This window comes from Choloepus didactylus, chromosome 8, assembly GCF_015220235.1.
Source record: "Choloepus didactylus isolate mChoDid1 chromosome 8, mChoDid1.pri, whole genome shotgun sequence".
Taxonomy (NCBI): Eukaryota; Metazoa; Chordata; class Mammalia; order Pilosa; family Megalonychidae; genus Choloepus; species Choloepus didactylus.
The window spans coordinates 28,458,329-28,479,977 of NC_051314.1; the positions used below are offsets into that span (position 1 = coordinate 28,458,329).

At 36.4% G+C, this 21,649-nt stretch overlaps 1 protein-coding gene across 3 annotated transcripts in view; it reads right to left on the reverse strand.

The window, feature by feature from the left end:
• The window catches only part of ANO4 (anoctamin 4), a 514,881-nt gene that overhangs the window by 193,242 nt on the left and 299,990 nt on the right, over positions 1–21,649 (reverse strand). For all 3 annotated transcript variants that reach the window (XM_037846690.1, XM_037846691.1, XM_037846693.1), the window contains one exon: positions 8,526–8,630. In XM_037846690.1, coding sequence (XP_037702618.1) covers positions 8,526–8,630 — 105 coding nt within the window. The remainder of the gene's footprint in view (positions 1–8,525; positions 8,631–21,649) is intronic.

Genomic DNA, 21,649 nt, shown 5'->3' on the forward strand with positions numbered 1-21,649 from the left:
GCCATTATGGGCTGCTGCCACCTGAGTGCTCAGGGAAATCAGCATGCCATGGCAATCTGATTTCTGGAGAATAAATGATATTGAGGCATCATTACCACCTGACAGCTTTTTGTTAACTTCAGCAGAGATTAGAAACACTGGACGGAGAAGGCTCAGCTGAACACAGTCAGTAAGAAGACTGTAGAACATGTGAGCATTCTACAGACAGAAGAATGTGCCATTCATCAGTATTTTACCTTTGTTTCTGATATCATCAGCTTAAACTAGAAGGTAAGTTTTAGAAAGAAAATATAATATTCTTTGATGCAAACTATCTTACAGTATTTTCTATAAGGAGAAAAATAATCCTGAACTTCCAAAGTTTTTAACCAAGTTTAAAATATCCATATATACAACATGTATTTATTGAGCGTTTACCATAGCTGGACACTGAGCTGTCTAGTAACTGGGTCAAAAGCACTGAACATGAAAGATAGGGCCTCTGCCCTCCAAGAACTCAGTATCCAACCTAGCTCTCTATTCACATGAGAGACACGGACATCACAAATGCACCATTCATCTAAAAAAGGTCAGTTGTTAATGGAATCCATTATCTCCCTGACATTTTTCTCCCCAGTAGAAAAATGTTTGATAATCATCTGCCATTTTAGAATTCTGCTATTAGGCCCATTAAATGAGAAAGAGCACCAAATGCTCTGAGAGTAAAAGTGACAAGAAGGAGAACTGGGTGCAAAAATTCCATGCCACCCATGTAAGGAACTTACATTGCCTTTAGGCTTGGGAAAGGCCGTGTGAACAGAACTAGGCAGCTAAGGTGGGTCAGAGTAGGTGGATACCACACATGTAGGAAGGCAAGGGAGATACCCAAATAATAATCTGATGCAAGCAAGTGTCAGGCACGAAGCCTAAAAGACTTGGGAACAAAGCAGCAGGGACTCATACAAAAACTGAACAAAAAGGGTCAAGAACCTCAAAGTGCCTTGGAGGCAGTAAATTAGCTATAGTCTAAGAAAGAGCTGAAGTTACAGCCCTAGCCTTAGATACAGAAGAGGTTCTGAGGCTCTTTATGTACTATACCAAGACGGGTGCTGAGCACGGGAATCAGAGGGCCAAGAGGAAAGAGATCCTGGTATCTTTATGTGAAAAGAAAGAGAATTTACTTAACTAGTATTGGATCTACTCATCAAATATTTGCAATCGTTGCAATTATTCCTCCAGTGAAAATCATTTGGGACATTAACTATTTTTAATTCTCTAGGAGAAAGAGACAACAAACACATTGCAAGAAGTCTAATTAAAGATTGATTAATTAAATGATTTTGTTACTGCCATTTTTTTTCACTGAATAAACATTTAGTACTAGCTGCTGGAGTATAAACATGAAGAAGACATGTGGAAAGCCCTCACACTGCCAGGCAAGAGGAAGAAATCAAGTAATCAAAGACATAAAGACAATGAAAAACAACAACAGTAGATATGTTTTAGAAACAGTCTTAAAAAAGAGTAGGAAATGAATACCAAAAATAAAGTCATTATAGAATAAATAAAGTAGACCATTGCTCTTCGTTTAATTCTTTCCTATTTTCCAATACAGCAGAATAACCCCACCTCAGTATAAAGTACATGAGTACTTGAATCGCAGTATTTTCTGATACAGAAAAAATAAGGTGAAATTACAGGTCACTGAAGAAGACATGTGAGGGCTGTGCAGTGTAATTCAGGTTTCTATATTTGTTCTCCTTAGTACAAGTTCATCATACTATTTTTGTCCTAAGTTCCAAATTATTGCATGCGATGCTCAGAATTCTAAAGGCATTGCATGTTGATCTCAAAACCTCACTAGAAAACACAAAATAGAGGACACCTTCAGGAATAATCCAGAACTTTAAAAACAGATTTTTTTATACCTCTGTTTTAACCCCTACCTGGCTTTTTTGTAACAAGTCTGTCTCTATGTCTAAACTGTGGTCCCTTTCAGGTGAGGGAGGGCCCAAGTTCTGTGAATCTTGGAAGCTCCAAATCTTGGGAGGTTCTGTTAATCTTGAACAGAAGGGCTAGCAAATAGGAGGCAATCAATGTTCATTTTTAAATACAAATGCAAGCTGTAAAAAAAAAATATATATATATATATATATATATATATATTTAACTATCTCAGTGAGATTGCTTAAAAGCATTTGTTTCTCTGTCAGATACAGAGATTAAATATGAAGAAAGTAGGGAGAGAGACAAAGGCAAAGGGGCTACAATTTATTGAGAGTCTACTGTGTGTTAGGTTTACTTTCTCATTCCATCCTCGTGTGTCCAGTGAGACAGGTGTGATGAGACCCATATTGCAAAAGAAGCCAGGTTCAGAGATGCTAAGTATGGCTACGCAGCTAGTAAAAGACCACACTGAATTCTGGTTCTGACTCCCTGATTCCATGCTATTTCTAATCGGGTTTCTTGTGTGTGTGTGTACACATGTGCGTGTGTGTGTGTGTGTGTGTTTGTGGAAATTATTCTACTGTTCTTAAATTGTTTGGCTTTCAGGAACAGGAAGTAATTTAGCCACCTAACCATTATCTTGTAACAGCTTTAATATCCATCTGAATAAAGCTGGACTTTAAAATCTGCAGCCCAACAGGCCTGATACTTTAAAAAATTTAATAGAGATCACCTTAAATGTTACAAAAATTCAGGAAAATACACAGACACTGTGCAGCTTTGAGCACCTTAGGCTGAGATTTTAAAAGCTAAACACTATATAGCAAGCCTAGGACTCTCTAGATGTTTATTACTCTTCAAATGAGTCTGACAACTTCCCTAAGACAGAGGCTACCTGGTTTATCAATAAGAAAAAAAGGGGGCTAATTTAAATAATTCAAAATAAATCAATAAAGTAAATGGAAAGGACATAAACTCTTCTTTGGCTGGCTTTACTTTTTTCCCCACAGGTCGGTGGTTTTCAGAGTGTGTTTCCTGGAACCCCAGGATCCTTTTGAGGAGCTTGGTGGAGAAGAGGAAGAAACTGAGTGGGCAATGCCTTACACCTCCCAACCCCACCTACAAAAACAGCTCCATTTTAATCTGCTTTATATATTAAAGTTATACGTAAAAATATACTTTGGGGGGAAAAGAAAACCAGATTCCAGCGCTTTAAAAAAAGTATGGAAACATCTGCTAGTGCACTCTGGCAACAATTAAATGGTTATGTTAACATCTCCCCAAAGAAAAGCTCAGATAAGAAAGCTGGGGTTCTAATTGTTATAGATCTGACAGCAGGCATCTTTCTTCCGACATAGAATATGCTGATATTCAAAATATGCATCTGCAAAAACAAAACCAACCACTAAAAAATAATCAGGAAATTAAAAAAAATATACAGCCCTTTTGAAAAGTAATTTCAATGGCATTTTCTGGCTCAACGATGATGATGTTTATAAAACAGAGCACAGACATTGGCATGGAGTACTCCACAGCACACTGCACTGGAGCCAAGAGAGTGAATTTGTACCCAAGACACCACATATTTCTTATGAAGAGCTTCTCCTGCTACTACTTCCTTCTTCAGAAAAAGTGAACACTTTGGTTACCTCTACAATGAGGCAGATAATGATGGAACCTTTTACACACCCTGAGAATGATATTTAGAGAAGGACTATGTGCCTAATTCAAGCTTTGCTATCTAATTCAATCTTCGCTATCTAATTCAATCTTCGCTTATCTTTTCACAACATGAAACGAGGTCAATGGGGTTTTGCAATAAAGACCCTCAAAGCCTACTGAGCATAATTTTCTCTTCTTTGGAAAGAGTATGACCTTTGGATTCAGACAGGGTTTGAACACCAGTCCTCCTCTTAGTAGCTATTATACTGGGTTATTTACCTTCTTCAAGCTTTAATGTCTTTATCTTTTAAATGGGGATAAGGCCATTTACTACCCAGGATTGTTGCAAGGAATGAAGAGGAAGGTGGAGGCCAACACTTAAATAGTGTTGACCACATGCCGGCTCTATCTTAAGGGCTTAACATAGATTAACTTTAAGTATGTCCCTTCTAAAGATGTGAACAGTATGGCAAATACAGGTGAAGAGGAAATAAAATAATATAAGTAAAAGGTCAACCACAGAGTTGTTGGACAAGATTATACACTTAATATATATCTGTCCTCTCCTCTGTCTTGCCCCATCTTCCCTTCTGACTGTAAGGGTTGAAAATGAAACCGGAAATCAGGGCTCAAGAAATTGGATTCAAAACAACTCACTCAATATCAGTAAGAAATGACCAAGTCTCCTCAGTCACAGAAGCGCAGACCAACACCTATGCAGTCACAGCTATATGGCTAACAAAGGACACGGACAAGCACAAAGCCTCAGACCACAGGATAACAATGATCCAACAATCCAACTAACCCCTGAGTTCTCATTTCAAATACTACCCTCTATTCTCTCTCATTTGTTAGAACCTAACGGAATTTGACAATAATGTCTGCCAGGGTATGATGGGAACCATCAAAATTAAGGATAAAGCAGGGGGGTAAAAGAGCAACAGTGGGAGCAAGAAAGACCTCGAGGAAAGGAAGGGCATCAGTAATAATTTTAAAGCAAGAAATTAAATGTTCTGCAGAACGTTTGGATGGTGTACTTCACAATGGTTTGATAACATAATAAATGCTCATGCACGTACACACAAATGTACCTGCTTCTTGGACTGCAGATCTTAATGACGTGGTTCTAAATCTAACTTCAGAATGAAAGATTTAAAAATGTTTACATCTCAAAACAATGCGCAAATCTTAAAACTTTGGTAGCTAAAATGCAGTTTTTAAAATCATAAATGATATACCTGTATGTAATAAAGCAGGCATGCTAAAGTTTCAGACTATGGGGCTAATTTAAATAACTCAAAATAAATCAGTTTCAAAATAAATCAAGAGGGTTTGAATCGTACTGAACAAACTCAAGAGTAAGAATGACCTGTGATTTTGTCATCATTGCATCAGGTTAAATTTGTCCCCAAGAGTCCATCCCTCTGGCTTGGTGGACAATCTAATTTCTGTCATCACCAACATTGCCACCCTCCCAACTCAGGTATCCAGGATTGTACAGTGGTCTCAGGGGTTTCATAAAGGGCCGTCTCCAAGCTTTATCAGCTACTGCTAAGCTGCCTGCTTTCCAAGCCTGTGGTATAATTCACTCATTCACTCATCTGTTTACCCAATATTTATTGATTAGCCATTGTTCTCCGTGTTCAAGGTACTGAGAATACAACAAGGAATAGGAAGATGAGACGGCCACCTTTCCAGAGTTTTCAAATTTCCCTGCATTCTCGAGGATCTACCACTTCCCAGGACTGGGGAATCTCTGCCTTGGCTGGGAGTTTAGATGTCTCAGGTGCAGTCTCCCAGGCGCACAGCACAGCCATTTCCTCCCTTTCCACCTGCCCCACCAGAAACCACAGTCCCTCTGCATGCTACTCAGAGGGAGTCGGTCTTAGGAAATCCCTCGTGTCTCTCTATTTGTGTCTTCTCCTCCTATCCAACAACTGTCAGCCCCTCTGAAGCTCAGGCTTTCTGAAAACAAAAGCCAAGAACTTTAGGCAACAAAAAACTCTGCTGAAACAAAGGAGGTCCAGGGACCTGGTTGCCATCTTGGGATGGGGAGTAAAAGGATGAGAAGGGAGAGGGAGGGGAAAAATAACATCAAGAAAGTGCACAAACACACACACACACAAACACCCTCTTACATTAAACTGCCACAAATAAGTGGCTTTTTTTTTTTTTTTTTTTACCAGAAAGCAATCAAGTTGTTTTCATTTTGAACAACAAACAAGATGTGATCTTTAATGGAGTTTGCACCAAATCATGTCATCACCACTTTAAAGTACTGTGTCTAGCACAGTGCCTGGCACATGAAGGGTGCTCCCCAAATATTTGGTGGAGAGATGGATAGATGAACAGATGGATAAAATAACGTTTTGTCTTTTTTCTATGCTGTACATCATTATTGGGAAAGTTGAAAAACAATGTGCATGCTAGCCAATCTGACACATCTTTTGAAACAATAGATCTTTTGTATACTTAGGGAATAAGCACTATAGGAAAAATATATAAACATATTTTATAATGTAGAAGAATGGTGGAGGAATTGTTGAATCAAGATGTAACAATACAAGATTTTAAAAATCCAAAATATTTCATTTTTCCTAATCATTTTATTATTATTTTATTTAACAGAACAGGGGCTGACCTAGCATTGAATATTGACTCCATCACATATTAACCCATACAGTGTTTGACAGACCGGCTCAGTTTTTTCTAACTGTAAAATGGAGAAAATAGTATCTCCTATTAAATAATGTTGTTTTAAGAAGGACAATAGGCAGTATGTGAAACACAATGGCCAGCCTACCCCGTGTCAATAAATGTTTGAAACAAACACCAATGTGCGCGCGCACGCACACACACACACACAATTCTAGCTTGATCTTGAAGGTCATACATACAGGCCACAAAATTCTAAGAAAACTGCGAAATCTTTCCATCATCCTGCTAATCTCAATAGAAATGTTCATAGAAGAGAAGGAGTTACACTGATGCTCAAAGTTCTATAACCCTCTTAAAGCTTTCTTTATGCAATAATCTAAGGTACAGTCCCTTAAAGAAGCAAGCCTTGTGTTTTTCTGTTTTTTTGTTTGTTTGTTTACATAGAATGGGTTAAACACTTGTATCATATTTGGAACTTAAGAAGAGACTGAAGATAGATGAATGGTCCAAATCTTTCCTACCAGAAATGACCTAGAAGGGTGGGTAGTTTCCTAAATCTACTCTGCATAAAAACTTTTTTTCAACAAGAAAATAAATAAGTAGGTTTCAAAGCATTAAACAATTCACAAACATATAAAAAACTTGATTGGCATTTTTAAAGTGAAGTGATATTCCTTTTCCTTATTTTTAAATTTAGACATTAAGTACTCATATACTTCTCTATCTGTTCATAAAGAAGTCGCCATTCTAAACTACTGAACAGTTAGCATCAAATACACAAATGTATCTTTATTGAGATCTGCTAGTAAAAATAACTGTAAAAATATCCCAATTAAACATTTAATTCATTTCAATATAAATTTATCCAGCCCTAAAAAGATTTAAGCTCTTCCCCAGCACTTGTATAGAAGCCAATTTTTATCCTTTACTGAAAAATTTTAAAAATCCTTTGAGCACTATATAATCTATCATCTTTCAAATGAAATGATATAATTGCATAATTTAAAAACTTTCCATAAAAAGTTATTTTCTTCTCAATGTCTATTAATTTGATTTTGATTTTTCTGGGGAAAATTTTTTCTCCTTTATTCATTAACCTAATATGAAGGGATTGTCCAACCAGAACAAATAACTGCTCCTTTTATATTCTTCAGTAAAAGTACTTCTCTGAAAAGTAGTCTCATCTTCAACTGCAGGCTCCTTCAGCTCAATGTGCTTAAATTCTGTACTGAGCACATTCATGAAGGAATTAAATGAAGAATAAGAGAGCCCCAAATCTGGTCTGGCCTCCATTATTTATTGAGTGACCTTGTCACTTAATTTCTCCCAGTCTCAATTATTCCACCTGTAAAGTGGAGATATTAATATCTCATAAAGTTAAGAGGATAATATAATGACAAATGGGAATAACTACTATAAAAATCCTTTAAATTCTTCATAATGAAACACATGTAGATATGTAATGTGTCAAAACTGAGAGTATCACAAAAATAATGCGGTGGTTCTTTATATAATGTTTTTGAAGTTTGAATCCCTCAAATCCAATATTATACAATAGTATTTGATATTTCAAGAGAAGTATCCATTATCTAGAAACAGAGCTTGAAAATAACACAAATGTTAATGACTTGGTATGTGATATTGTGTCACTCATACTTATAACTTGGGTAAATGTACAGATTATGATACTATTATAAGTGAAAAGTATAAAACACAAATAATATAGTCTGAGAAGACCAAACCTTGATTAATCAAAATGCTCAGAAAAAAGGTATGCTTCTGGGACTTGGCTAATCATCAATTACTCCAGATATTCATTTTGGAGAATGAATTCCTGATTTCAATTTATTCTAGCAACATTAATTTTATACCTTACATTTGAGTAAAGGAACAGTATTCTGGTTTCTTGAAGATTTTTCTTAGCTTGATTATGATTAATCAAAGAATCTAAAAAAATATAATACCCAGAGATTGAGTTAATGCTATAGCATACTAAATACACCAAGTATATAATTCCAGTACAGTTTTTCTGCTAGGCTTCTTCAAACATCCCGGTATGATGTGATTCCATTTCACAAATTAAATCCCCATTTCACTGACCATCTATTCCTGTCTCAAAATTATTTTGCATATTATCTCTTTTAAAGAAATCATTTTATGTTTTTTTGGTTTGTTTGCTTGTTTTAGAGGGTGCCATCTAAGGTTTCTGGTTTTATTACCCCTCCCAAGTATTATAGCTTGTCCTTTCATGGTGAATTTAAAATTTGAGTGAGACTTACTTTCTTGTATTGCATTAAGAATCTCTGAAAAGTCCACATCACTCTTTCTGCCGTCAGGTAGTATTTGCATATCCAGCTGGTAGCCTTGCAAATCCACACCTCCTTCTAGAGAAACAAAGATATTCATGGAGTTTGCACTGATTATCAAGAGAACCCAGCATCACGGTCCCAAGGAGAAGCAATGTCAAAATCCAAAATGAACAGCCAGTTGGGTTGTTAATGATCTTCCCTCTTGGATAAATGATGTTAAAAAAATGAGGGACCTTAGTAGTCATTTGCTCCTTTTGGGACCAACAAGGTTCAGTTGTCAATTTTATTTCCAATGCAAAAACTGTGTTTTTTGTTTGTTTGCTTTTGTTTTTTACAATGACACAAATTTCAGAGTATTTATGGTAATTTCTGGGTGAAGAATGTAACAGTTCAGCCTCCAACCAAGGACAAAGAAAACTATTTCCAGCTTCCACATGGTTAAAAAGTGACATTCAACACAAACACTTTATGATACCATCTCCTTTAAAATTGGTAATAATTTATTCTCAGGGAAGGATTTAATATTCTGGATATCACAGAAATATAAGGATTGATACTGTTTTCTTCACAGTCAACTTCTCTGCTATATCATTTATTTTCCACACAGAATCTTTTTATTGATTCTATGGAGTAATTAAACCTCTTTTACATGGTTGCTGATAAAGTTTTGGTCTGTTCTAGAGAAAGACAGAGGTTTTTAATGATGTTCCACATATCTTTAGAACATTTAAAGAAAGCCAAAGAAGCCAAGATAATAAAAAAAAAAAAAATAGCTCTATCATTAACAGTAATAAACCTCTAAATGCTACTGAAAGTAATCCTTACTAAGGACATCTGCAATTTTAGGAGTCTGGAGCTGCTAAAAGCAAATGCTAAAATAAATGCCCTAACGTCCAAAAATTTTGTAGAAATCATCCTTCCATAAGCCCAGGAATTCTTCTTAGCCATGGATAAAATTTTAGTTACATCCCTAAAACTCAAGAATAAGACCCAGTAACTGCCTTACAGAGACATACCTTGTAGGAGGGAAACAGACACAAGTAACATAATATATTGGAAGGTAAGCTTCAGGAGGGTGGGGACTTTTCACGTGATAACCCCAGCACTTAGAACAGTGCATTGCATGGAGTAAGCGCTCAGCAAATACAAGCTGAATGAATGAATGAGGCTGTGCAGTAATCCTGAAACAAATGCATTATAGCTTAGCTATTACAAGCTCAGATTCTGGAGTCAGACAGACCAGCATTCAGATTCTTATTTGCTGACAGGGAATCTCTCTAAACCTTAGTTTCTTCACATATAAAATAGGAATGGTAACAACAGCCTCTCAGAGCAGCCATGAGGATTAAATGAGGTAATGCATGGAAAGCTCTTAGCTGTCACATAGCACTTGATAAATGGAAGTCATTACTATTATCACCCATAATAATTTATGAAAGCAACACTTGCATTTATACAGAGAATACCTAGCTATTGAATAAGGAGAAGAAAGCTGTAAGTCAGTTCCTAGGAAGCCCAGCATGCACAAGAGTGACTGTCAGTCACTGCTGTTTAACAATGCAGACACAGCAGTGAACTTTTCAAACATGCACGCAGTTGTCCCATCGCAAAGTCTGAAGTTACTTGGGGGACTGAACTTCTCAGATTGGACAAAATAAAGGTGGCTTTCTGCTGGTCCAGAAATAAAATGGGTTATTCACCTTTTTATTCCATGCCAGTTTTTTCAAATGGCTAGGGAAAAGTTTTGATGCTTTTCAACCCCAACAAAGGCTAGTCTCCTTTGTTTGTACAATGGCCAAAGACCTCATAGAGACAACAACAACAAATTAACAAGAGTATCCAATACCTCCTACGGGCTCTGCGATATTAACTTTATATCTATTATTTCACTAAATCTGTACTGCAACCCGAAAGAGAGGTTCAATGAGATGGGTAATTTGCCCAAAGTCACACAGTAGTATTTCTTGGTGTAAAGAAATACCAATACTTGCTCTTAACTAGTCTTTAATTTCACCCAGAACCAAGTGGCCACAAATATAGGCTGTTGTTTGGATTTGTCAAATATTTCCACATTCTATTACTTTGGATCAGATAAAAACTATTATTTAACATAAGTGTCAAATGACTCCCTAAATAGACTAATAAAAACAAGCTCAATTTATTTATTTGTTGTTTGTCATAGTCATGTACTTATGAATACTAAATAACTACAATTTTAATAACTAAAATTGTATAATAGTTTTTTAAAGCTGGAAGACAGTATAAGAAGTCCCAAAAGAAATAACATAAAAGAGGCATGCAGGTCATTAAATTCTGCCTTTAATGAATACTTAATGACATGGGGGAAATGCTCAAAATATAATGAAAAAATTAGGAAAACAGATACAAGGATACAGATATAAATATATCCAAAGAATATTTTAAAACACCCAGCCATTTACATGACCAGAAAAAAAAAAAAATAGAAAGAAAATTCATCAAATGGGTATTGAAGTTATCTCTGAGCTATGATGTTATGGGTAGATTTTGTTTTATTCTTTATCTTTTCTAAGTTTTTCACAGTAAACATAAAATATTTTTATAATTTTAAAGTCACTTTTAGAGTTCAGGAATCAAGACTTAAAACATAAAGACTACAGACATTAAACCATAGATATTAAATACTCAATGTAATATAAAAGATTTTCTAAAGTAATGCAATTCATAAAATGTTTAAATCAAATAGCTCCAAACTGCAGGATGCAACATTTCATTTTCATGGTAAACATCAAGATCACATTTAGATTCCCTAACATATAACATATTTTTCTTCCTGTGCCCTAAATAGAAAATATACTTTCATAAAGTTTAATATAATGGCCTGCAACTTCTGGCCATAAGCCATTTGTTAGTCTAAGATGACACAGCAGGGGATGATGTAAAACAAGAGCTTTTGTAAGCTTTCCCAAATGGAGAGCAATTAGTAGGCAAGGCCTTTTCCAAATGAATCCTTTAGCACAATATTCACCTTTAGCACACATTGCCCAAGTGAAGGAGAATAAATGACTTCAATATACTAAAAGTTGTATGTCTACTTTGATTATTTATATATTTATGTACTTATTATTATAGGGTTTTGATGTTATTTCTAGTAATTTGAGAACCTGAGTTCCTCCCGTAGTCATGGATGTCTCTGACTTTGAGTAAAACACAAAGCTCTGCAAAACTAGGCAAGATGGTAAGGATGTCATGATTTCAACCCGAAGATTTTTTAAAATAAAATATAACCCAATTGGGCCTCAATAATTGATATACAACTAAGTGCAATCCCAAGGAAACTAAGCAAATAAGCTGCATTAAAAATGGAAGCTGCAAAGATTCCTAAAAATGTGTAAAACATACTGAACACTTTTAAAAAACCAAAAACAGCTACAAAAATTCATGTGACATCCAATTTGCCTTTAGCCTTTCTCATTCTTGATGGTTAGGACAGGTTATACTCTTCTGTCAATAATGATTCTGCAATATAAGTAAAGGCAAAAGTAATTTAAATCAAAGTACCTTGAAAACAGCACTTACATTTAATAAAAGATCTTTCAGCTGAGCAAACGATATTTTAAAATTCACTGTAGACTTGTATCTGGCTTGCACAGATTTTAACTAAGTGCTTATATATAAGTAGAACAACAGCAACAAAAAGAGCTCCAAATATGAGTTTCTGTATTAGCAAATATGTCAATGCCTCTGTCTATAGAAATCTTTCTACTTTTAAGGGCCACCTCAAATGCTTTATGCTTCATGAAGCATTTCTTGTTCCTGACAATTAAATACCATTTTTGTATCCACTGAACCCACATAGAAATCTATTCTTATCTTTTCTATGGTACATGTTACCATAAAAAATAGGGTAGGTAATGTACCTAGCACATAGTGGAAGAGATAGAAAAAAAAATGAATCCCTTTTCCTCTGTATTTAGATTTTTAAAATCATATCTATCACACTCAACTAGACTGTAATATGTTTGAGGCCTGGGATCAAACTGTAGCCAACTTTGTATCTCCTACAAAACCTAGAATAGGTAATTAAGTATACTAATTGCTCAATGAATGCTCTTTAACTGCAATTTCATATTGCTACTAATAGATGTAGACTAAGAAAATGCTATTTTCCATCCTAGTCTACAATTTGAAGGCACCTTGATAGGTTATCTGTATATTACTCTCAAAAACATATTCTAGATCATATATTTGCTTTTGTGCAAGATATTCTTTTTAAATTTATCAAATAATAAATGGTTTTTTAAAATCTCAAAGTACAAAAAGTTGTACTATATAATGAAAATCAATAGCTGCCAACCCTACCCCCTTCTCAACCCTAGTCCTGCTCTCCCAATATGACCACTTTTAACAGTTGCTGGTTTTATTTCTTTTGGATACTGTGGTGGTTTGAAGCTGTATGCACCCCAGAAAATGTGTTCTTATAATCAGTTCCTGTGGGTGTGAACCCATTTTAAGTAGGAACTTTTGATGAGGCTTTTTCAGTTCAGGTGTGGCCCATCTCAACCAGGATAAGTCCTAAGTATTACCAGGTTGTTTTTAAGAGAATGAAATTCAGATAGAGAGAAAGCCACAGGAAGCAAGAAGCTGGAAGAGAAGCAACAGATACGTGCCTTGCTATGTGACAGAGGAACCAAGGATTGCCAGCAGCCAGCCCTGGAATGCCACAGTCTTCAGGGAGAAAGCCTTGACTTGATGATACCTTGATTTGGACATTTTCCCAGCCCCCAAATCATAAGTAAATAAATTCCCATTGTTTAAACAGAACCAGTTCATGGTATATGCTTGAGCAGCCTAGGAAGCTAAAACAGATTTTGACACCAGGAGAGTTGGGTGTTGCTATTGCAAATACCAAACATGTGGAAATAGCTTTGGAATTGGGTAACTGGTAGAAGCTGGAAGAATTGTGAGGTGCATGACAGAAAAACTTAGATGTCTTTGAAGAAATATGGATGCTAAAGGTACTCCCAGTGAGGCCTCGAAAGAAAATGATGAATGTGTTACTGGAAACTGGAGGAAAGGCGATCTTCATTTTAAAGTGACAGAGAACTTGGTGAAATTGAGTTCTGATGTTGCATGGAAGGCAGAATTTGAAAGCAATCAATTTGGAAATTGAGATGAGGAGATTTCCAAGTTAAATGTGGAAAGTGTAGTCTTGTTTCTCCTTGCAGCTTATAATAAAATGCAAGAGGAAAGGGATAACCTGAAGACAGAACTCTTGGGCACAAAGAAACTAGAAAGTGATGGCTTGGAAAATTCTGAGCCTCCAAAAAGCAAGTTCCCAGAGAATAGTGCTCCATGTGAGGATTTAACTGAACATGGGACCAGTCAGTCATTTCAGGGAAGTCAGGATAGGAAATGCAATTATGCAGGAAGGATCTATGGAAGGCTCTATTGTCTGATGGTTTCGAACCCTGTGAACTACATGCAAGGCCAACAAGTTTTTTTTTTTTTGCATAATTTGTATGAATGGAACCACTGCCAGCCTGGACTAAAAGGGACAGGGAAGGGACAAACTGAAAGAAGAATAACTTCAAGGGCAGAAACATGGAAGCTGAGATCTGGACAGAAGATATCTTCTCAGCTCAAGAGAGCAGGCCCACCCATGTGTGTGGAAAGGGTCAGTTGGCAAGTCTTCTACCCTGTTGTTCAGGAAGAATGCCTCCACCCCAGTGCTCAGAGAGGGTAGAGCCTGTGCCCCAGCGTTTGGAGAGAGCAGGACCACTGCACAAGCATTTGGAAGGGATCTGGCTGCTGTTTCATCAGGCCCAGAGGACAAAACATCATTTCACAGATGAGTCTCAGATTTTGAAATATAATGGAGTCTGCCTCGCTGGGTTCGGGAATTGTTTGGGACCCATGACCCCTGTTTTCCTTCCAATTTTACTCTATGGCAGTAGGAATGTTTATCCTATGCCTATTCCTCTGTTGTGTGTCAGAAGCAGATAACTTGTTCTCTAGGTTTCACAGGTCAACAGACAGGGGAATTGTGTCCCAGGACAGACCACGCCCATGACCAATTTTGATGATACTTTGTATTTAGCACAATTTTGGGATCTTGTGATGGAATGAACATAATTTGCAATAGAAAGAACATGTCTTTTGGGGGGCCAGAAGGTGGAGGGTGGTGGCTCAAAGCTGTGTGTAGAGATGTTTTAGGTCAAGAGAATTGTTTAAAATGGAGAGTGACGAGAATTGTACAACTAAGTGATGATAATGTGGGACATGGATGGATTATCGTGGCTATAACATATGCTATGTGAACTTAGGAACCCCCTACTTTATAAATCAAGACCTTGATACTGAGGCTTGCTTGGGTGAAACTTATGGTTGTAAAGAGGAGGCTAAGCCAACTTGTAATTATGCCTGGGAGTCACCTCCAGAGAACCTCTTCTGTTGCTCAAATGTGGACTTTCTCTCTCTAAGCCTAACTCTGCAAATAAGTTTATCACCCTCCCTCCAACATGGGACAGGACCCCCCAGACTAATGAGTCTTCCTGGTGACATGGGACATGGATCTGGGAATGAGGCTGACCCTGGCATCAAGGGATTGAGAATACCTTTTTGACCAAAAGGGGGAAAAGAAGGGCAACAAAAGAAGGTTTTAGTGGCTAAAAGAATTCTAATAAGAGTCAAGAGGCTGTTCTGGAGATCATTCCAATGCAAGTTTCACCAAGATATGCCAAACGACCACAATATGATAAGCCCAAGTCAATGGTATTCTTGAAAACCTTAAAGAATACCCAGATCCCTCTTTGAGACTCTATAAAAGTTTCACTCACTAAATTTATTCTTCAGAAACTTAAATCCTTCAGAGTGCTCCTACGCCACCTAAGTCCCAAAACCCAGAGGCAATAGCCTCTTCAAGAACACCAACTATATGTGTCCCCTTTGCTCATAAAGTTGACACCCCTTTTAAACCTGAACAGGTTAGGGTGGTCACTGCCTAGACATCCCTGAAGATCAGGAAAGTGATTAAACTAGAGGAAGGGGTAGCAACAAACAACATGGAATTTAACAAAGGATTATAAATACTGAACCTTTATACAATTTTCTTTTTCTTGGTTGCTAGAGTGTTAGAATGGTTAGAGGGAAAGGATTGAGGTGGTGGAACTGTAACCCATGGCATCCTTTGAAGTTTGTTCTATAGCTGCTTATTGAATTTGATTTGAAAGCTGTACCTTTTTGTATATATGTTATATTTCAGAGTAAGGAGATGACTGAAACTATGGTACTGTAACTCATAATAACTTTGGAAATTTCCTATGTATCTACTTGCTAAATCATACTTTGAAAGATATTACCTTTTTGTATATGTATGCTATATTTCATAACAAGGAAATAAGTGAAACTGTAGAATTGTAACCTATAATATTCTTTGAAATTTGCTCTCTATCAGCTTGTTGAATTGCACTTAGAAAATTGTCACTTTTATGTATATATATATACTATATTATACAATTAAAAAATATGATAAAAAAAAAAGCTGTGTGTATCTGGAAAAGCATGTTCTTAAATCTAATACATCCTTGTGGGTGTGAACCCATTGTAAGTAGGACCTTTTTGATGAGACTACTTCAGTTAAAGTGTGACCAACCTCAGTTGGGATGGGTCTTAATCCTATTACTAGAGTCCATAATAAGAGAATGAAATTCAGACAGAGAGAAAGTCACAGGAAGCAAGAAGCTGGAAGAGAAGGAAGAGACCAGGAGACACTTACATGTGCCTTGCCATGTGACAGAGGAACCAAGCATTGCCAGCAGCCAGCCCTGGCAGGCCACAGTCTTCAATGAGAAAGCATTGCCTTGACGATGCCTTGATTTGGACATTTTCCCAGCTTCAAAACCATTAGCGAATAAATTCCCATTGTTTAAGCTGAACCATTTTTACGGTATTTGCTTAAACAGCCTAGGAAACTAAAACAGATACCTCCATTTGTGTATTTCACTGTTTCCTGATTTATCAATTTCATGTATTACTTATTGTTTTCTGCCATGAAACATAACAATATATCTTACATTACTGTTACTCCCCACTTGTCCTCCACCACCCATATATTTCAGTCATTATCTTTGTTATTCTATTAGATTACCTTAATTTATTAACTGAATAAATTACTTATAAATCAATTTCCTGTTCCATCAAATATAGACAGATGTTATATTTGTAAATTAACACAATGTGGCTTCAAAAGCAGATTTTGGACTATACTGATGTGAATTTGAATTCTGCTCTTATGGTGACCATAAGCCATCAAATAATGAGTTCAATAAGCTTCACTTTCCTCATCTGTAAAATAGAGAATGAAATTTCTTAGAGGTTCTAGTAAAAATCATAGATAAATAATTTGGCCCATAGTGTTAGGGCACTCAACTAAGAATTTTATGTGGCATATTCCCTCTCTGCAAAATGAGGAGCCTAATCCAGGTTTAGGGCCTAAACTAAATAAGAAAAATAATTTTAAAAATAATCCTATAGGTTGGACTTACAATAGTTATTCCAAGTTGAAACAGAAATAAAAGAGTCTGACAAATCAAATCTTACCTAGTTCATGTAATGCAAGGAGTGGGAAATCTGTAAAGTAAGCTCAAGGGGGCAAGTGCTATATTCCATAATTTCCTCAGAATAAATAGACAATGCTAGATCTGAGCATCTGTCTATACTGTATTTATTGGTAGTTCCTGTCCTGAGATATTTGAATCCTCAAATGTAGCATTTTATTACAGACTAGGAAGCAGTGATATTTCAAAACTTGAGCAAAATATCTAAAATAAATCCTGACGTAGTACCTTTAGAGTTAGGCTGCAAAGACAACAAGTTTGAAATTGGGAGTTTTGTTCTGAACTCCCCAGAAGTGATTTCAGGATTCCTATGATGATATTAAGATGGAAAATGGTATTAAGAAGGGAGGGAGGTGCATTCTGTCTCCCGTATAGACTTTCCCTGCAATCAGCCAGTGTCCAAGATGAGTCTTTGAAGAAAAAAGAAAGGAAATGAAATCAGTCCTTCTGGGGGACCTGGAATTGGAAACCCCTAGGTTTACGCACGACATATTTCACTGGTTCTGGAAAGCCTTTCCATCTCTGTTTCTTAACTTCATTTATAGTGCTTACCAAAATCTATTTAATGTGCATAATCTAAAAAGGCTTCACATAGAGGATGCTTCATAAATGCCATTGTAAAAAGACACAAGAGTCATGTTCTTTCACATTATTAGTGTTGCCTAACAATAAATCTAGAGATACTGTCATTCATTCTTTTACAAAAAAGCTTGGCTCTTATTAGCAGGAATAAATGGCTTGTTTTACCCATGTAATTACTATAATGCTAATAGATATTCTCTCAAATGATTAACACCGAGTAGTCTCAGGACCCAATTCTGTGTAAACCAGAGAACCATATTCGGCTAATAGCAGGAGGATGTTTCTCGGGTCTAAAATGGAATAATCATCCCACTGCTTTAGTCAGTAATAGCTGACCAACAAAATTGCATCCACATTTCCCAGAATTGGCAAAATCGTGACCACTTCAGTTATAATGCATCCCTGCACTATAAGTTCCAAAGAAGGTCTGAATTTCGGAGCTGCAGAACTCCCAAAGGTAGAAAGATTTGTGAGCCACGTAGGCAGGGCTCTGGGGTGTCTTCCCATCTCCTAGATGCTGAGGTCGGTAGCTGTGCTGATGGGAACTCTTGCAGAGAAGAGGAAGAGAGGAACAGGAGGGGTTACAGGATAAAAACTTTGAGATTTTCAGCTTCACTACACTATCATTTACTCTCTAACTGACATGTTAAATCTGGATATAAAGAAAGACTTGAGACAAATGAATGGAGTATGGCCCTGGCAAGACCACAAATTTCACAAGGGCCAGGATCCCGCATTGTAAGCATTTGCCTCTCAGCTCTAACTAAGCAAATTAAGCATAGGAGAAGCTCAATATTCATTGACCACCCACCATAGTTAAGGGCTTAAGCCTTTAAGCAATAACGCCGCTAGTTATAGTTATATGATCTTGAGCTAACTAGCTACCTAAATCATTTCAAGCCTCACTTTCCTCATCTGCAAAATGCAAAAACAGTACTGTCTCATCAAACTTTTATTAAAGTTGAAAGGAATTTTCTGCTCTGGTAAGCTACCTTGAATACTGTTTTGAATTGAGGAGTTGTAAAATAGAATTCATTGGTAAATTAATGAATTAGGCTTAGTGCAAAGTACTCAAAACTGGGACCTGGACCCAGCTTTTTTCATTAACACATAATTTCACCTTGGTTAATTTCAGCTTGGTTAATTCATTCTATACCTCTCTGTCTCAGTTGGATAGGTGACCCTAAGACCCTTTTTAGCTCCAAAATGCCATGACTTTGGGATCTTGACCATAAGGAATTAGAAACCAGAAATTACTTTGCAACAGCATAGATAGTAGAAAGGGTTTATGTGCATTAATCATTTTATTCTATGCACAGCAATGTGCTATATTAAGAAATATAAATAGTAGTCTTTTACTTCCTAATATCATACTTCCTAAATAAATAAATAATTTGAAATAGCCCTGGGGGAGGACACATTTTTAAATTCCATAAAACACAATCCTCTTTCCAGAAATTAATCATTTGGTTTTCTTTGTGGCTTTTCTTCATTCATGTCTTGTGCTGCTGTAAACGTTGTTGAAAGATTTTTCAGAAAATTCTCTCTAAATGTATCAGATCAAACTATGTATATATGTCCCTAAGCAAAGGGAAAGAAAATGCAAATGCCTAAGGGAAGAATTTGGTATGTATTTTTAGAAAACACAGTTTTGTTACTCAGAAAACCATAGCAATGGAGCACAGATACCAAGGCCCACATTTGCTAAGGCTCAAAATAACTTGTTTTCCTAAGCACCCCCTTATTTACCAAATTCACATCACACATCTAAAAAAAATCCACTTAAAGAGGAAGCGATTCAAATGAAGGATGATTAGTGTTATTTCTAAACCACAGTGCTAACTGTTCTGAAAGACACCACAATCACTTTCAACACAATGAGAAATAAACAGAAGTCCAAAGGAGCCCACATAGTTTTTCTTCCATATGCTTTCAAAGCCTTGTGGAAGACCTTATCTTCCAGCCACACCAGAACTTCATTTCCCAAAAGGATAGCAAACATATCTTCTCATTCAAGTTTCAGATCTTTCAAGAAGAGAAGATTCCTTAGGTTCAATCAACAAGCCTCAGACACTCTTCTCAATAAAATGTCTGTTTCCAGATAAGGTGATGAGAAAACACCAAATTTCACACTCTTCGACCTTTGCTCATCTTTGAAAAAAAATAAATTGGAACAATGAAGAAAACACCCATAAGAAATTAAAGACACAGGTTCTAGTCTAGGGTCTATCAATTACTAGTTTTGAACTTTGGGGCAAGTAATTTCATTTCCTGTAAAATACGGAATTCTACGTCACAGCACTGCTGTGAGACCTGAGATGTAGAAGAAAGACTTGTGAAAGCCCTCTGGGAACAATGGAGCATCATCTAACGGTAGGGTGGTGGTTTCATGATTATTATAGTTCTAAAGATTGGCCATACATTTACTTTTTTCTTTCCTAGAGCGTGAGTTGTATCTTGACTCTCATCTTGTAAGAACTAGAGATAGGTCTTTCTTGATTATCTTTCTCTTTTAAAATCTGTCCTTAATTGCTCCTCTCCCCCCATAGCCTGTAATTTTAAGGCATGAAACAGGATATGAAAGACACCTGCTGAAGTGAATCTGGTCCCTAATTTGAGATGAGGCCCTAACATGAAGGCTAGAAAGTAATCTTTGAAACTTGGGGTAACAGGAACAAGTTCCATACTATCAGAACCAGAAAAAGGAAGGATGGAAAAATCAAAGTCCAAAGCAGAATAGAACAACAACAACACAACAACAACAACAAAGCTACAAAATGGAGCAGTGTTTAAATAGGAAAAAGTAATAACCCAGTTAATGTGACTGGGTTTTCAAAAGAAGCCAACAGGTCCCTTCTTCAGTATGGTCTTCCTATACCAAGGTCTTAACTATCAGCGTTTTAATTTAAATTTTCCAAGGCTTTGTTACTAACTTGTTAGAGATACAGCTACCGAGTCATTTGAAGAAGAAGGTAATAAAACACATTGAATGAGAGTGCAGGCTTTGGGGTCAGACTGCCTGAGCTGGAATCCTGCTTCCATCACTTTCTAGCTGTGTGATCTTGACCAAGTTACTTAACCTTCTGAATGCCTTAGTTTCCCCATTCATAAAATAGGTATAGTTGCATGGGGTATTATAGGAATTAAATTAAATAATGAATGCAATCTGAGTAATAATTTTTGAGGTTGGGAATATGGTAGAGTGTTTACTAAAATGTAGCTAGAATTTTACTATTGTCAAACTACGTATTTAATGTCTATGTAGGCAGAGAATACTACAGTCATTCTAGAACACTGGAAACAACAAATGCTAAAGTCCCTCTCCTGTGAAATCAACATGCCTCAGCATTTAAATCCCGTATCTATATAAGGAAAAATAAACAGGTATTAAGTAGAAAAGGGTCACTTAGGTTTTAAAGGGGAGATTAAAGGGACTGTGTTAGAATTTACTTGGGAAAGTATGAAACATATTAGCAAAGCATCTTTTATGAACTCTAAAAGAGAAGAAAGGGCATATTCTATGACTAATGCCACTCCTCCTGGACTGTATGATGGGCCTAACAGATAAAGGAAAAGCAAAAAGAAACAGTTCAGATCTCAGAAGGATTCCAATTCTATTTTATATGGCATAATCATTAAACTGGGATAATTTGATCTATATTTGCTAAGCTTTACAGTTTCAAATTAAAAAAACTGCAATCACTGTTTCAGTTTACTCTGCTCTTGATCTTTCAGTGTTCCCAAGTCTGGAGCCATTTAACACTTTTATTATTGGCCTATAAGGGGAATAGGAAATAATGTTCATTAATTATGAGTAGCTAAAGGTTAAGTTCAAAATGAAGTCAATACATAAAGAAACATCTGAAACTATCACAAGGAAAGAGAAACCACACAAACACAAGAAGACAATGAACA